This window comes from Vigna radiata, chromosome 1, assembly GCF_000741045.1.
Source record: "Vigna radiata var. radiata cultivar VC1973A chromosome 1, Vradiata_ver6, whole genome shotgun sequence".
Taxonomy (NCBI): Eukaryota; Viridiplantae; Streptophyta; class Magnoliopsida; order Fabales; family Fabaceae; genus Vigna; species Vigna radiata.
In genome coordinates, this window is record NC_028351.1 from 21619543 (window position 1) to 21636585 (window position 17043).

A 17043-nucleotide genomic window follows, 5' to 3' on the forward strand; every position below is an offset into this window, starting at 1 on the left:
ATGCTGCTACCACATGTGTTTCTCAGAGAAGGATCCTACTTTTCTTTTTTTTTCGCTCAAGGAGGATGTATTATATTCCAAAAATAGAATAAAAACATTTCCATTTCTCATAAATTCTCATAAACAAAATTACCCATAATGTTAATTAAAAAAAAATATAGTAGTAGAGTTTCATCTTCTTGGTTTGTAATAATGAAAAAAAAAGAAGGTTAAAAGTGGAATAATAAGGTATGATGGAGTGTTTAATACACTACATGTACATAGACATTTGTCACATTAAAGTTTGTGAGAGAGAAAGATGAAATATGTGTACACTTTATGATTGGATCTTTAAAAGAAAATAAAATAAAGAGAATTAATTTGTCCCATCCAAATCCATTTTGTCTAATTTTGAGAAATTAATATAAAATGTTAAATTAAATTTAATGAAATAATATGAATGTAATTTATTTGATGTTACTCAACTGAACTGAAACCGGTCCCTTTATGTCCAGATAATTACAAACAACAACCACAACACGGGTTATACTTTAACCAAAACACGGTCGTTTATGACATCCACTCACTTAATAATTACTCTAATTTTCTATTCTCTTTCTTGTTCTAATCCAACCACCATCACCACCACCGGGTGTGTCGCCTTTCAGGACTAGCCTGGCCTTTTTGGTTCTTCTATTTTCGCACAAAAGCACTTTTTTCATCTCCCTTTCACAGAAATTTGGGAACTTGATTAGAATGCCGGCGTGGTGGAGTAGGAAGTGGAGCAAGAGCAAGGAGGAGCACGAGGAGGCCGACGAGGTCGAGGAGGAGGAAGTGGAAGAGACACGTGGCGGGTTTCAGTTGAGTTTCTTGAAATCTCCGGTGGCCGTTAGGAGGGGTGACGTCGGCAAGAGTAAAAGGAACAAGAAGAAGCCCAAGAGCTTCGACGACAAGCTGAAAGGGGTTCCCTTGCCTCGTCCCACTCACAGTCACAGCGATCAAATTCAAACGTTTGGATCTCTCTCGGTGTCGGGTTCCAGCGTCAGCTCATCCACCTCCTTCGAAGATCACCCAATTTCGCCTCACTTTAATGCCAACAGGTTGTTCCGTTTCTGATTCCTTTCTTCCTCGGTTTTCGACACCCTGTCTCGTAGGAGTAGTAGTGCCGTAACCATTTCCCATCATTGATTGCATAAAGTACACTGATTTCTGATTTCTGATTCATTCCCTTTCCTTTCTCTCTCCTCTGCCTTTTTCTTTTTTATTTTATTTTTTAAATTGGAAAAAGTAAAATTGCTGGTTATTTTTGTTAAGGATTCTATCTTGCTTGTGATTGAAAAGTGACAATTTTTTCTTTATATGAGTGTGTATATATACATGCGGAAAATATTGTTCAGAGACAGAAAGTTATCTACTGGATCCCCCTCTGCCAAATTTCTACTTTGAACTTCCTTGTTATTATGGGGGCTTAAATTGTGGTCGAGATGGTGGTTTAGTTGCGTACAGGATTAAAAGCAAAGGTCAGGCTCCGCGTTTTCAGTTGCAACTTCAAGGTTTTTCGGTGTCTCAATTGTAGTCGTATCAGTCGCATTTATCTGCACTTTATTGCAATATTAGGTTTATTGTTGTGATCATAATTTAAAACCTTTGTCCTAATCTTTGACAGAGTAGGAAATTGCCGACGGATGAAACTGATACCGTTTTAAAGAGCCCATAAGCCTTGACTTAGAGGATGAAATCACTGCGGCAAACCGATTTAGAAAACCTTTTTTGTTAGGAATTGTAAGCCATGTGGTTGTGACGAATGGTTGTGATTATAGTCTGTGATTCTTCGTGCTGATGGTGTGAGGAACAGAGAGAATATGGAATGTTCAGGAAGGTGTTTTTCCATTCTGGTGCTGAACTAATTCATGTTTTGTTTATTGTGCAGAGGACAAGATGAGGTGAGGTTCAATGTGAGGTCAAAAAGTCCTGGTCCTGGGTCAAGAGGACCTACTAGTCCTACCTCACCGCTTCATCCAAGGTTGCATGCTTTGAGTCTTGACTCTCCTACGGGGAGGCAAGACGAGGGAAGGAGTGAATGTCATCCGTTGCCACTTCCTCCTGGTTCTCCAACTAGTCCTTCTTCTGTGTTTTCCAGTTCCATCACACGGCCAAATGGACTGTTGGAAAATGCTACCAGCAATGTGTCCAAGTGGAGAAAAGGAAAGCTCCTAGGACGAGGAACATTTGGGCACGTGTATTTGGGATTCAATAGGTAAATAACTTTATTATTTTTTAGCCTTCAAATACAGGAAATTTATGTTCAATACTCTTTTGGGTTAACCTGGGACAGCTTTGTGGCATGCATAATTTGCATTGTTCGAAATTGTGGTTTTGTTACCCTATGTTTGTAATGCATGACCAATAATCAAAAGAGAGTTATTACCACGGATTGAGAAATTAATTGCTTATTTTAAAGTATGATAAATGAATTACGAAGTAGTTATTTCTTTGATTTTCAAATTTACAGTTACAGTTCTACTATATTTACTAAGTTATTTCATCATTGATCCTTTGGATTGTTTACTCTCTGCCCCAATGTCCATATTCTGTACAAATTACTGAAACAATTTATATTCCACTTCCTACGTTTGACAGTGAAAATGGACAGATGTGTGCAATAAAAGAAGTCAAGGTTGTCTCTGATGATCAAACATCAAGAGAGTGCCTCAAACAACTTAACCAGGTAATCTGATGTTTTGTCTAGATTTAAACATGATGCTCTAACACATTACATAGCAATTTTGCAGTTTTTGCACTGTTGTGTTCGAGTTTGTTTTGATATGTCTAATTATTATATTATAGTCCATAAGGTTATAACAAATTCTCTATTTGATTGCAGGAGATAAATTTGCTAAATCAGCTTTCGCACCCTAATATTGTTCAATACTATGGGAGCGAACTGGTATGCTACAATATTCAAAGTTTAAAACCATTTTAAACATGTATATACCTAATACTCCTGTTTGCACTCAGAAAAGAAAAATTGAAGAATTTCACCGACATGTATGTAACTAATAGATTTGCCATTTTCAGGTAGAAGAATCACTTTCTGTATTTTTGGAATTTGTCTCTGGTGGTTCTATCCAGAAATTACTTCAGGAGTATGGTCCATTTAAGGAGCCTGTTATTCAAAATTATACCAGGCAGATTGTCTCTGGACTTGCCTATCTGCATGCAAGAAATACCGTACACAGGTAATCGCTTATTCCCACTGAATTTATAATATTGCGTTTAAGCTTCTTTATTCTTTCATATTATCAGGCGTAGTTTCCTTTTGACAGGGATATCAAAGGGGCAAACATACTAGTTGATCCTAATGGGGAAATCAAATTGGCCGACTTTGGAATGGCTAAACATGTATGTTCATCTTATCCTGTAAACAAGAAATTGCTTCTAGCTCACTTCAAAAATAAACTGCATCTACTGTTTTGTTAGGAAAATAATTAACTATGCATGTGATAGTAAAATTAGGTGAAAGTTGTTACTTAAAATTATTTTTCATGCTCAAGGTCAAAAGTAGCAAGTCTATTGATTCCTAGTAGCAGAGACATCTTCTCCTCTCTCTTGGATGCACATGCTCCATCTCACATTTGTGCACTCCCAGTCTCTAAAATTGAGCATACATGAATCTCACACCCTTACATGATTCATCCACGCCCTCAAAGCACAAACTCTGTTTCTCTGAAGTGTTTTATAATTTCCTATTAGATTTTACTGCTACAAAGGAAATATAATCTAGAGAGCTTAAAAAATGATTTTGTATGCTTTATTCATTTCTAATGCACTGTCTCTTACATTTTATGGTTCTGACCAGATAAATTCTTCTGCCTCAATGCTTTCATTCAAAGGAAGTCCATACTGGATGGCACCTGAGGTAATAAGTTGTTTTCACTATGCTTCTGCAATGTTGAAATTTCTTTTGAAGTCAGCATATTCTTCCTTCTTTCTCGCCGAAACTACTTTATAATGATATTTCCCTTTCAGGTTGTGATGAATACAAATGGCTATAGTCTTCCGGTTGATATATGGAGCTTGGGATGCACAATTATTGAAATGGCAACATCTAAACCTCCTTGGAATCAGTATGAAGGGGTAAGATAATGGATATTTCAGAACTAGCCTTGTATGATTCTGTTTGATTAGTATGAATGGCTAAAATTGTTTTCGTGTGGATTGAACAGGTAGCTGCCATATTTAAAATTGGGAACAGCAAAGATATGCCTGAAATCCCTGAGCATCTCTCCAATGATGCAAAGAATTTCATCAAGTTATGCTTACAAAGAGACCCATCGGCTCGGCCGACGGCCCAAATGTTACTAGACCAGCACCCTTTCATTCAAGATCAATCAGCAACAAAAGCTGCAAATGTCAGCATAACCAGAGAAGCTTTCCCTTACATGCTAGATGGAAGCCGGACACCGGTATATATTCTTGGCTATATATATATATATATATATATATATATATATATATATATATATATATATATATTTCTTGTTTTTTTATTTGTTGTGTTACTTCTTACATACTAGTTCCTGACATGCTGCAATTGTGCTGAAGTTTGGATGACTCAAGATGTTATAAAGTATTTGATAATATGTAAAGATGATGTATAATTACTTGATTTGATATATCAATTGTTGATATATCAATTGACCTGGTTATTATCAATATGCCAAATCACTATGATTCAATGTCAGGATATCATCTCTTGGCTTCGTTAGGTCTTTCAGTCATGTATGTAGATGCATTTTGTACTCCATCATATATATAGTATTATTAAACTCTAAAGTAAAGTAACTGAAGTGGTATAATTAACCTCGCCTGATTGGTTGTTCACGCCATTGTTGTGTTTGTTTACAAAATAACTTAGGCTACCTACATTTCCTTTGGAATTTGATCTTCTTCCTGCTTTTGAATGATGTTGACTTGTTTTGATGAATATCACATGTATTAGTTAAGTTCGTATTGCAGAAATGCCAGAAAAAGTTGAAGTTGGAGAATAAACAAAGGAAGCCATTTTTTGGTTTTGAGTGAAAAGGAAAATATATAAATATACCATCGCAATGGAGTATATATTAGAGGGGACTTAAATGTTGTCAGAATTATGTGGAGGATACCACTAGTTTTTGAGTCAAGATTTTTTTTTCTCAAATAGTTATGATAAGGTTCATGTTGTAGATTTATAAACTTGTCATGTCAGTTCGTCCAATTTCTCGTAAAATTTAAAGCATGAATGCTTGATTTTAGGAATACACCAAGTCCCTTTGGAAGTTGATCTTGGGAACAAACCCCAAAAAGGGCTCTTTTGCTTGTTTGTTTCCTCCCTGTAACATGTCTCGAGCCTGTTTCTGACAAAAACAAAATAAACATGTCCAAAATTTAACACATTTCTTGCCCTGAATGATGCGGTTTCAAAGTTGAACATTCTGAGTAAATGTAGAACTGGAGTTAACGTTTTCATCATTTTTATCTGTTTGCAGCCTGTGTTAGAGTCCCATTCGAACCGAACAAGTATAACTTCGTTCGATGGAGATTATGCATCAAAGCCAGCTCTTGCAGCCCCACGTGCATCAAGAAGTCCAAGGTAAAACTATCCACCTGTTACTCATAATTAAGGAACGAATTTAGATCTTGATACAATCATCATTTTTATGTTATATGGACTTAAATTCTTCTGTGATTCCCTTGTTCAGAGATAACACAAGAATGATCATATCTTTACCGGTATCTCCCTCTTCAAGTCCATTGCGACGGTATGGGCCAACGCACCAGAGCTGTTACTTTTCTCCTCCTCATCCAGCTTACACAACAATGGGACAAAGTAGTTACACTTTGAATGACGCATGCTCGTATCCCATAAGGTCAAATGCACCGTTGACTCTTGATCCTTGGCATGAAACATCTCGGTTCAAAGCCAATACACCACCTGGTGGATCTCCAAGAATGAGACTCATTTAAGTTGAAATTGTAAATAGCTATAGGGCTAATATATGTCTCCCCTGTGGGTCTGTGGATGAACTTGAACGTGGACTCTGAAGCACAAACTATCCAAAAGATTCTGGTCCATTCTTTATACATTAAAACCAGATGACAGAAAAAATGATTCTGGCCGTAAGCTCTTGGTGCATTGGATTGGGCTGGGGAGACATTGCTGCTTGTAACGATTTCTTCATTATTGTAAATCCGATGTCTTATTGTATTTGTAGTAACTTTATGTTGTACAATGCTAGTTTATGGCAGAATAAATAAATAAAAAAAAAGTAACTTTCATAGCTACTCCTTTCATGTTAGGAATAGACATTCTGTTTAAGATTAGATATTAGCTCATTAGCATCACCGATCAGAAGCATCTGATTCACTTTCATTTGAAATTTTGAAAAACTGGTAACTAGTATAGGACTGTATAAATATGTAAAGTTTTAAACTGTATAAATAATAAGTTGGACCTCTCAAGCCTCATCTCTTAGTCCTATAAAACCAAATGTCAGAATGGGCTGAGGAGAATGGTTATATTTTTCTATATATGCTTAATGCATTTTAATGATAAACTAAATGATAAAATTAAGAATGAATTATCTCAATATTTTGAATGGTTCTTATAAATCTAGATTTTTCTTTTTCTTTTATTTGCTTTAGTTAAATTTAAGATTTAAAATTTTGTATATAATCAATCATTTTATTTTAACATTTGGTTTAAACGTTGTAAATTGATATTAGTTAAATTCATTTTTGGTATTCCATTTATGCTTTAGTATAACGAATGAAGCTTGGTTTGAAAAGTTATTTATTTAAATAGTAAGCATGAGTTATAATTTTAAGTATCATAAAAGTTATATATATAGTAAAAAATTAAATTAAGTATTTTTTAAGTTTTAAAAAAATATGGTTTCAATTTCTGTGATGTGAAAAAGTAAATTAAGTCCTTTTATAAGTTTTTTTTTTTTAAAAAAAAATGGTGTCATTTCTGTAAGTTAAAGAAAATAAATAAACACTGTCGTTTCAATTTCTGTGATGCTTGTTGGTGAAGCAAATAGTAGTGGTTTTTTCAATCAGAAAGAGATACTCGGAGAAACAAACTGCATTGCACGCACCTCTTTCTTTCTGACTCGCAACACTTAGGCTAACGTATCTTCTTCAATTTGTTTTTTTCATTTGGATTTCATTACTTAGGTAATTTACAAATGAGAAATTCCTCGATACATTTTTTTATTCATCATGAACTGAAATCAATTGATATTCTTATTCTGTCGGCGATGAAGGGTTTTTTGAAGCGTGTGATTGATTCGGTTAAATGCGATGGATTTGAGTTCGGGGCCTCAAGAATTTGATTATTTGTTCAAGTTGTTGATGATCGGAGACTCTGGGGTTGGCAAGAGTAGTCTTCTTCTCAGTTTCACCACTGAGGCTTTTGAAGATCTTTCACCCACTATTGGTCCTTTTATTTCTCCTTTGACTTGTATATCACGATAGCCATTTATTTGCACCTTTGCATCTTATTTAAATTGATGCTGCCTCCTGCAGGTGTTGATTTTAAGGTCAAATATGTGACGATGGGGGGTAAAAAGCTTAAGCTTGCAATTTGGGACACTGGTATTCACATTTAGTGCTATTTTTTTATTATTGTTTCGTTTTGTTTAAGCTATTGCCTATTGGTGCTGCTGAATTCTAGACGTGGCAGTCATGGAGGATTTTTGCCTTGTTAGTGTTATTGAGGCCAATACCTTAATTGACCGACTCTGTTTTTTTTTCCACACACACACTCACATATATATAGAGAGATAGATATATGTATTTATATGTGTGTGTGTGTATGTAATGCAGCTGGTCAAGAGAGATTCAGAACACTGACAAGTTCTTACTACCGAGGGGCACAAGGAATCATCATGGGCAAGTTTCCCGTTTCCATCTTTTGGCTTTCCCTCTTACCCAATTCTGCTTTTACTGGACTTGGGGAAAATGTGATTTACCTTGAATGAGAACCTGGATTGCAATGTATATCTGATTTGTTGGATTTTCATTCTCTAATTTGTTGGATTCACCATGAAAGGGCTGGATATCTGATTAGGTGTAATGTGTTTAATGGTCTTTGGACGGGAGCTGCCACTTCCAAGCTCCTGTAGTGTTGAAATTTTGACTTTTGAGTTAGCTGTTAATTTTGTTCCTCTAACTGATACAGTTTATGATGTAACCCGGCGAGATACATTTACAAATCTTTCTGATATATGGGCAAAGGAAATAGACCTTTATTCAACAAATCCAGATTGCATCAAGATGCTTGTTGGAAACAAAGTCGACAAGGTATCTTTATTTAAGAGGTTTACGATCGTATGTTCCCATTATATATTGTTGAATTTCCATGCGTGAGTTGTTCCTAATCAATGTTATTCTGGTATAAGTCTCCTTCCTTCTTGAGACCTTGGATTCCAATTCAATTCAAATATTGAGGAAATTTTTACACAGAAAGCAACTTCGAATATATTTCAACACATTTATGTTTAATGTTCAACACATTTATGTTTAATGTGTAAAATGTCTTTGAACCAGTTTTTGTTCTTTTCATTGTCGAGTTTTTCTGCAAGGGTAACGGGCAAAAGTCTTTGCTACTGTCTGTTCTTTTCATTGTGTTCTATGATGGGTTGTTAGTACCCTTCTTTAAATTAAAAGTTTCCTCCATTCCAATTACACAGCGTAGTTTTTTCTTTTTTTTCTTGTCATCCATTAGGGGTTGTGGGAGATCTTTTATCGACCAATGATATTACTATTAGTGGAGTGTAAATCTTACTTTGTAAGACAATTTTATTAAGTTGAATGGGGCCAAAATTCAAAATATAAAGAGTTTATCTCGGAGATTGTTGTTAGTTTATTGGGTCATCCACTCTTGGAAGACTTCCTATCGGGGTCAGCCAGAGGTTCAGTCCTTCAAACTTCGCACACAAGATATTTAGTTTTCGGTATGAAGAGGTGTGTTGGATACCTCACTAGAACCAGTGATATCTAGTTAGTGTAGGGGTGCGTGTCTTACTTTACTAAATGATTTTGTAAAGTTAAATTAGATCTTAACTCAAATTATATAAGGGTTTTAGCATGTCCTTTTAGAGAAGTTTCTATTGAATATTTACAAAGGGATTTGAGAGCTCTTTTGATCTGAAGCACTTGTCTTTATTTAATGTGTTTTATGGTTTTTCTTCTAGCATATTTGCTTGTCTTGAAGTAATGTTAAAAAATGACTGTTTGATATCATTAGTTGAAATTGTTTTAGAATGTACTAAAACAAGATAAGGAGGCAGCTTTAATTAACTTCTTTATGGTATTTATTGAAATACAGATCCTGAATTGCATGGACCCCATTTTGGGCGCTTAGCTATACTAATCTAGCTTAAGCTCTTGCAAGTATCGAGTTAGCTACGTGTCCTAATTTTTTCTTGTTCTATCTTCTGTATCGTATCTTAGTTTTTACGGAGTAGTGATTGCTTGCATTCAATTAGAGCGCTTGGATATGCATAATGGTGATATTTGTTTTTCAGGAGGGTGATAGAGTTGTGACAAAGAAAGAGGGAATAGACTTCGCCAGGGAATATGGTTGCCTATTTATTGAATGCAGTGCTAAAACTCGAGTTAATGTTCAGCAATGCTTTGAAGAGCTTGTTTTGAAGGTATGATAAGAGACACATACCCATTTCCGAACATTTGAGCAGTAATCTGTGTTCTGCACAAATTCATTATGCATGTAAAAACGTTTCTATTATTTGAAAGGCTATGGTAATTTTTGTCCTTACCCTTTCTATGTGTGTGATTTGAACACAAAAATGTTAGATTTATATATATATATAGATATTATAGACACAAAAAGTAGTTTTTTCACATGTTTAATGGCTGACGATATATAGATATAATAGACACAGGTTGAGAACTAAAGAAAGTTTGGTTTTAGGGGACACATTCAAATTAATTGCATTTTCTGAATTGTGATGACCAATAGCTGATGATGACCATGGCGTTGCTTTGTTCTTTTTTTTTCCCTTGAGTGTGTGCAGATTCTCGATACACCTAGCCTTTTAGCTGATGGCTCAAAGGGCGTACGAAAAAACATTTTTAAGGACAGGCCACCCCAATCTGATGCATCTACAAGTAGTTGTTGCTGATTTGAAGAAGCTATTTCCCTAAAAAACCTACATTTTAAGGATGAGGATCTCAAAGAGAAGGGCTCTGCATCCCTTTTAAGAATCCGAACATACTTTGCTGGTTGTCTAGGATCATAGGAAGCCATTTTTTTATATTTCTTTTTTATTTTATTTTCAGGTTCCTGTTTTGTCTTGAATATTCGATGTAACCTAATGATGATGGTTGGTTGTCTGCAGTTTTATTTTCTTTGTGGATTTCTTGTTTGTCTGAGCGATATTTAATCTCATATAGACGTGGAAATTTATAAAAGGGTCGTAGATCTGATAATTTTTATAAAGGTTCCACTATAATTGTATATAATCTTGATCTGGCAACGACAGCATGTATACTAAACTCAAAATGAATAAATAATACAGGAATTTATATTGTAAAACTATTATTTTATCGTTATGTAATAACAAATTGACATGTGAAATAAATTAATTTACTTTTATACTGCCAATTTATACTTTTAAAATTAATCATTATAAAAGCTATCAAATTTATTTTATACTGTAATTTGTAATTGAACGGAAAATATATAATTTTACATAGTTCTTCTCACTTAATACTTATATTAATACTATTATTGCAGACTGAAAGGGAGTCACAATTAATACTTACAAATAAATCTCAATTCCATAGATTATGTCACTCAATGGTCTGATTCTTTGCCTTGAATTAAAGCCCCGGATAAAAATTTACGATCATAATGAATTTAGCTATTTATAGGTACGAAAAAATATATTTATAAACTGTTAAGAAAGCAGTATATTGATAGAGTAAATGAAATACATGTAAAATGAAATGGCGCACCAAGTTGTAAAATACAAGATTGAATCGTTTCTTAACCATTGAATATTTATTTGATAAGGAGTCCAAAATATCTGATCTCATACGCATAATTCACTTCAGTTATGGTTTCGGAGATTCCTTATTTTGGTTCCTAACTCAAAAAACAACTATGGCGGGTGCATGCAGCAGAGCACCCATTTCCTATCTTCCTCTGCGGAACCCCAAAACCAGAATCTATAATTCTCAGACCAGAGTTCTTCAACTTCCAAACAGGCGTTTGTTCCTCTTCTCTCTTCCCTTGTCTAGTTTCGTTCTCCTTCCCGTTCCCAGCTTTGGTGATGGTAACGGTGCAATTGATAAATTTCAACATGGGTCTTCTTCCTCATACGCTGCCACAATGTATGACCCTCTGAGTGCTGCTGAAAGAGAAGCAAGTGCTTTAGTTTCACAGAGAGTCTCTCAAGCAGTGGATTTGTTGGAGAAAGGGAGGGAATTGCAGGCTCAGGGAGACTTTACTGCTGCTCTTGGTTACTTTTCTCAGGTAACCAAGTGCACTTATTTAGCTACGTTTTGTTCTTTCATTTCCAATCTACTCGTAATATTATATGGGTTAGGGTTCGTCTTCAGATTTAATCTGTATTCAATAAAAGTTATTTATTTGAGTATTTTTTTTTTACTTTTTTTTATTATTGTCTTACACACTAAGAAGGGATATAAACAAATAACATTTTGAAAACTATTTAATTTCTATACATTATCAGAAACAATATTGTGGTGTTACGACTTTTAAAGAAAAAATCAATAAATTTATTATGCATTACGACCTCTGATTAATAGCACTGTGTACAGACTATTTACTCTTTGAAAAAACTAGGAACCAACAGAGTAGTGATGAGTCTGAAGATGATCTCAGGCTTTCCATAAAATTCCCTGATGGATGATGATAGGACTGCTCCTGTTCTTTATTGAGATTCCCCTGAAATGTGTGTTCCCTTTAAGATTGAGTTGCATCTTTTTTATTTGATCAGCAAGATTGAATTGTATCTGTCTTGGCTGATCAAAACCTTAATTGAGAAATAAACTATTTCAACGAAAAATCAGGGTATCTCCAGTAAAGTTTGGCAGCTAGTAATGGTAATACCAACAACAAATACTTTTTTTTTAAAGTTAAAAATTATCCTCTTATTGTTCAACTCTGTTGATTGTTTATCTATGTATGATCATGTTGTTTAGTTAGCGTAGCAGTGACATTGATCATTAGATGATTGATGTAGTCTCAGTTACAACTTACCACATCATTTCCATGAAATGTAAATAGGTCACTTTGTCACATTCTATGAATGACAACTCCATATTTGTAAATTTGAAGAGTGAAATAATAGATGAGATTACTTTCACGTACACACTGGAAATGGAAGGCAAGGCAAATATTTATATGATTGGGTTATTCTAGGTTCAATTTGGAAACTGAATATGCCAGCCAGCCATATTTATTTATACGGAGTATAGAGAAGTAAAGAATTGGTCATAGCTTCATAGTTATATTATATTTGATCTGCCACTCTAGGCCATGCTACGCAGTGGCTTTTGAAACATGACCGTTGCACTGTGTAGGCATCATGAGGTTTCACTATACTCCTGACAGATTCAAATTTTAATGTTGGTACAGAAAACAGGAAGGATATCGAATTGGAAGAAGCAAGGCAAATGTACCACACAATCTCAATTTTATGAAGTACTTATAATAGATTGAGTATTGTGCAAAATTCATACCCAGAATTGGAAATTAGAAGAGTTTAGTTTGAAACAAATGCAGTATTGTTATGTTGATGGGAGGTTTGCCGTACCTTCTTCCATCACCTACTAAATCTGGTAAAAGTGTGTTTTGCACAGGCTTGACGGAGTGAAGGACTCCAATCAATTTCATAGAAGCTCACTTAATGACACCCTCAGATTTCTCTTTATTTCAAGACCTCATTAACATTCCAAGTTTAAGTTATTGCGTATCATCAACTCATCTACCTTGCTACTTCATTCAGCTAATTTATATCTGTTGCCTCAACCTGGGCTATTTCGTGGCATCACAAATCACATTCTAAGTTTCAACAAGTTTATTCTCATACGCTGTAATCTGATATACATTATTAGAAATATAGTTAGTGGAGATAGAGGACGATTAGCATTGTTGGCTTATTAGTATAAACTCCCCCTATGCATTCCAAATAATACAATTTCATAATTCTCTCAATTATATTCTTCTCCCTTGAACTGTCATGTTTCTTAACATACTTCCCAGCCTGTTATTTTCAGGTTGTTGAAAGCTACAAAGACTTGGCATTCTCAGAGTATGCAAGGGTAGGAAGAGCATTGGCCCTGTATGAAGTTGGTGACAGAGAAGAAGCAATTGCAGAGATGGAGGACGTTTCAATATCTCTAAAAGGATATCCAGGTATATTCGTAGAATTTTTGCACTTCATGGTCATGCTACAAATGGAAAACTGTCACTTTTCTCTAATCCTACATCCCTCTGCAGAAATACATGCAGCTCTTGCGGCAGCCTTATATGCAGATAAACACGCCGCCTTGCTTGCTGAAAACCAGTTTGCCATTGCAACTCTTCTTGATCCCCATTTTACAGACATTTCATATGTTAGAGACACAAAGCACTGGCCTCCAAGTTTGATCAGTTCTCTGCAGCACTTCATCACACTGTCTTAAGACCTCACAATATTGATACGTTTTGGTTAACCCATACTAAGCGCCAACTATATAAAAGCCTTCATCAGTTTATGACTTCAAATATGTAACTTTGCTTATTTGTTTAATTTTTCCAATTTTAACTCTTTTGGTTCTGAAATGTAAATGAACACTGATATAAATCCTTTCACTGCTTCCTACAATACAGCACAGAAAGGTATTTCCCAAGATTTTTTACATTGTTTCTAATTCAGAAGCTATCATCTAATGACAAGGATGAGACATTATTTAATATGTTAGAATTCTTAGATAATGATTATGATCATTACATTTCTTTAATATTTCAAGTGCATGCTTCAATAATAATATAAAGGTTTTGATACTAATATCAAATCAAATTAGATTCAATAACATATTCTATCAGCAAACATTCTCAAAGCACTACTATAAAGCAAAATTTCAAACAAATTTGAACAATAACAAGATCATCAACATTTAAGTTCAAATGTTGTCTAACTTTTCTATTAAATTTTGTTCTACTCTCATAATGTAATTCAAATTCCAATGTTAACTTCCTTTGTCTAGAAATGTCATACTCTTTAATGAATTTGCTCTTAAGAAAAAAAGAGAATGATGATGCTTATAGAAACTTTACTTTGTTCTTAAGAAACCAAATATGACACAAACATATCACTGCTAATTCAAACTAACAAGGATTCATCATTTCTAGTCGGATTATACATGTAATCAACCCTTCGACATACTACAAAAAGATGAAAAGAGATCTTAAAGTTATAAGAGAATAGAAAAACTTATCCCAAACAAAGTTTTTTCTAGTTGAATTAGATCTACCATTAGCTATCCCCAAGCTTCTAGACTAAGAAAAAAAGAAAGAAGATCTTTACAAAAAAAAAAAAAATTAAAGAGAAGAGAAAATTAAAGAATTTGATATTTTAGAAAATTAAAGAATAAAATAATTTACTTTTCTACTTATAACCCTTAAAATTTAATTCAAAATGTAGCTATCATTCTTCATCAACTTTAAACTCTCTTCTCTAATACTCATAAGAACCATGTCCTTAAATTTTATATGTAATTTCATATTGATTAAAAATGATAGTGTTACTTAAATTTGTTTAGTGTTCTTGATTTCACAAAAATAAAAAGCTACAACTTCTAAATTATTTTTTATGTAGATATTTAAACAAGGATATTTTTAGAGTTATGATTAGGTATTATTGATATAGTTTTGAAATTATATATATATATATATATATATATATATATATATATATATATATACTTTTAACTTTTTTTTGTAATGTTTTTAGTTTAAAAAAATCACGTTAAATTTGGACGCCGTTTTAATTATTGATTTAAGATAATTTAAAAATAAATATTCATTTTTTTCTTTTATAAAATTGATAATATTGAATTAATTTAATTAACAAAAATATTCTTAATCAATGTAAGGTATAAAATAAAAAATTTACAAATTCTTTATTTCTAAAAATATTTTTGTTTATAAAATGCTTTATATTTCATAAATATCACAAAAATAGTAAATATTAATTTTGGAAATAATTTTATATTAAGAGATATAAATAATTCATACAATTGCTTTATTTTATCATTTTAGTTTACGTAATATAATATTTTTTTATTTTAATTCACGTAATATAAACAATTTTCTTTTGATAATATTAGGATTTTTTTTAAGTAATATATGTTATCTTACTATGATATCATATATTCTAACGACGAGAGGTTTACTATAATGTAATTTTTAGTGAGAGTAGAATAGTAAAATTTGTTAAGTTTAATTAATTATTTGGTTCATGTTTTTGGATCAAAATCAAGTTTGTCCTTCAATTTTTTTACAAGTAGAAAAGTTGATACAATTTGATTGTAATTTATGAAAAATTTGATAAAATTTTGTTTTTTGCATTAAATTTTTTGACCGGATAAATAGTTTTTCATCAACATTAACACTATGATTATGTTAATTACACCAACAAAAATAAATCATTCTTATTAATGATTTCAATTTTGAAGAAAAATATTTGATCAATTTCAAGAAATTTGATGGAAATGACCAAATTGCATTTATTTTTCACAAATTAGGATCAAATTACATCAATTTTCAAGAATCAAAATCAAATTGAGATTAAAAAAACTAAAGCTCCAACTTGACATTTTTAGACAAAAAAATGACCAAATAACTAATTAAACCAATTTTATGATAAATACATTTAAAATAAGAGTTTTATATGATTTGTTTTAATTTTAATATTTGTTTTTTTAACTATTTTTATAAAAAGATTCAATATAGTCACTTTTGTTAAATTAAAGTGTTTGCCTACTCAATAGCATTTCTCTCTTTTCAAGAGGATTCACAACATGTCAAACTTTAGTGAAATATTTTGTTTGAAAAATTATAATTACATACAGCCAAAATCTGTATATAATTACCAAAATCCGTATATAAAATAATGTTATATACGGACTAAAATCCATATGTAAAAGAGTCGTAGCTAACGTATATAAATTATATACGGATAAATCAGTATATAATTTACATATGAAAAAATCCGTATGTAATTATATACGAAAAAATCCGTATGTAATTTACATACGGAAAAATCCGTATGTAATTTACATACGAAAAAATCCGTATATAATTTACATACGGAAAAATCCGTATTAAACCACATGCTTCACTCTTGTGCAGGCTAAATTAATTCCTTTGATTTCATTTTTCAAACATATTCCCCAGGTAGGATACTCAATGCATTACTTACAACACTACACAAGTTGATATGCACACTGTCTAGTATCCATCATTTATGGTTGTAACTACTAAGGTATTTGATCTCATTTGTTTCTAGAACTTTTCTTTTTCGGGGCCAAGCGTTAGTCTCGCATAGTGCTTTCATTCTTGGTATTCTTTTTAATCTTTACACATTTCACTGCTTCACTAGAAATTCTTTCTATTCTTATCTCCAGTATGGTAATTTTCACTTAAGGTTGAACATTGAGATTTGACAGGAAACTTAGAAAGTCATTTATAGACGTTTTATGTAAAACAATTCTAGACAAGTTTGTATCACACGACACACTTAGAGATTTTAATACCTAACAAACTTACATTTTGACATATAACATTTCTAGATTACATGCATTAATTTAATGAGCCACATTAATTTTTTTTTTATAAAAATAAAGACTCAATTAAATTAAAAAAAGTAAAAACTCAATTAAGGAAAAATAATAATATAAAGACCAAAAGAATGAAAATCATAAATATAAAAATTTAATTACTAATCGAGCCTAAAACCAAAATAATAAAATAAATAATAAAAA

The 17043-nt window shown here is 32.6% G+C and overlaps 3 protein-coding genes across 4 annotated transcripts; all 3 read left to right on the forward strand.

Annotated features, from left to right (window-relative positions):
- Window positions 1–482: 482 nt before the first annotated feature.
- Window positions 483–6277, forward strand: LOC106773523 (mitogen-activated protein kinase kinase kinase 3). Its single transcript, XM_014660211.2, has 11 exons — window positions 483–1079; window positions 1910–2236; window positions 2620–2707; window positions 2864–2926; window positions 3058–3218; window positions 3306–3381; window positions 3839–3898; window positions 4009–4116; window positions 4206–4445; window positions 5508–5611; window positions 5721–6277. Exons 1-11 carry the CDS (start codon window positions 736–738, stop codon window positions 5983–5985), a joined length of 1836 nt encoding a protein of 611 aa, XP_014515697.1. The 5' UTR covers window positions 483–735; the 3' UTR covers window positions 5986–6277.
- A 749-nt stretch (window positions 6278–7026) lies between these two features.
- LOC106763347 (ras-related protein RABC1) lies at window positions 7027–10486 on the forward strand. 2 transcript variants are annotated; one of them, XM_014647549.2, is made up of 7 exons: window positions 7027–7197; window positions 7287–7459; window positions 7549–7617; window positions 7849–7914; window positions 8204–8325; window positions 9552–9680; window positions 10062–10486. In XM_014647549.2, the coding sequence occupies exons 2-7, from the start codon at window positions 7324–7326 to the stop codon at window positions 10167–10169; spliced, it is 630 nt and encodes a 209-aa protein (XP_014503035.1). In that variant the 5' UTR covers window positions 7027–7197; window positions 7287–7323; the 3' UTR covers window positions 10170–10486. The 2 variants fall into 2 exon arrangements, with proteins under 2 accessions (XP_014503035.1, XP_022642099.1); XM_022786378.1 differs by having other exon boundaries at window positions 7042–7152.
- Window positions 10487–10951: 465 nt separating this feature from the next.
- Window positions 10952–13974, forward strand: LOC106765467. The gene is made up of 3 exons (XM_014650108.2): window positions 10952–11524; window positions 13294–13432; window positions 13517–13974. Exons 1-3 carry the CDS (start codon window positions 11153–11155, stop codon window positions 13699–13701), a joined length of 696 nt encoding a protein of 231 aa, XP_014505594.1. The 5' UTR covers window positions 10952–11152; the 3' UTR covers window positions 13702–13974.
- The last annotated feature ends 3069 nt before the right edge of the window (window positions 13975–17043 follow it).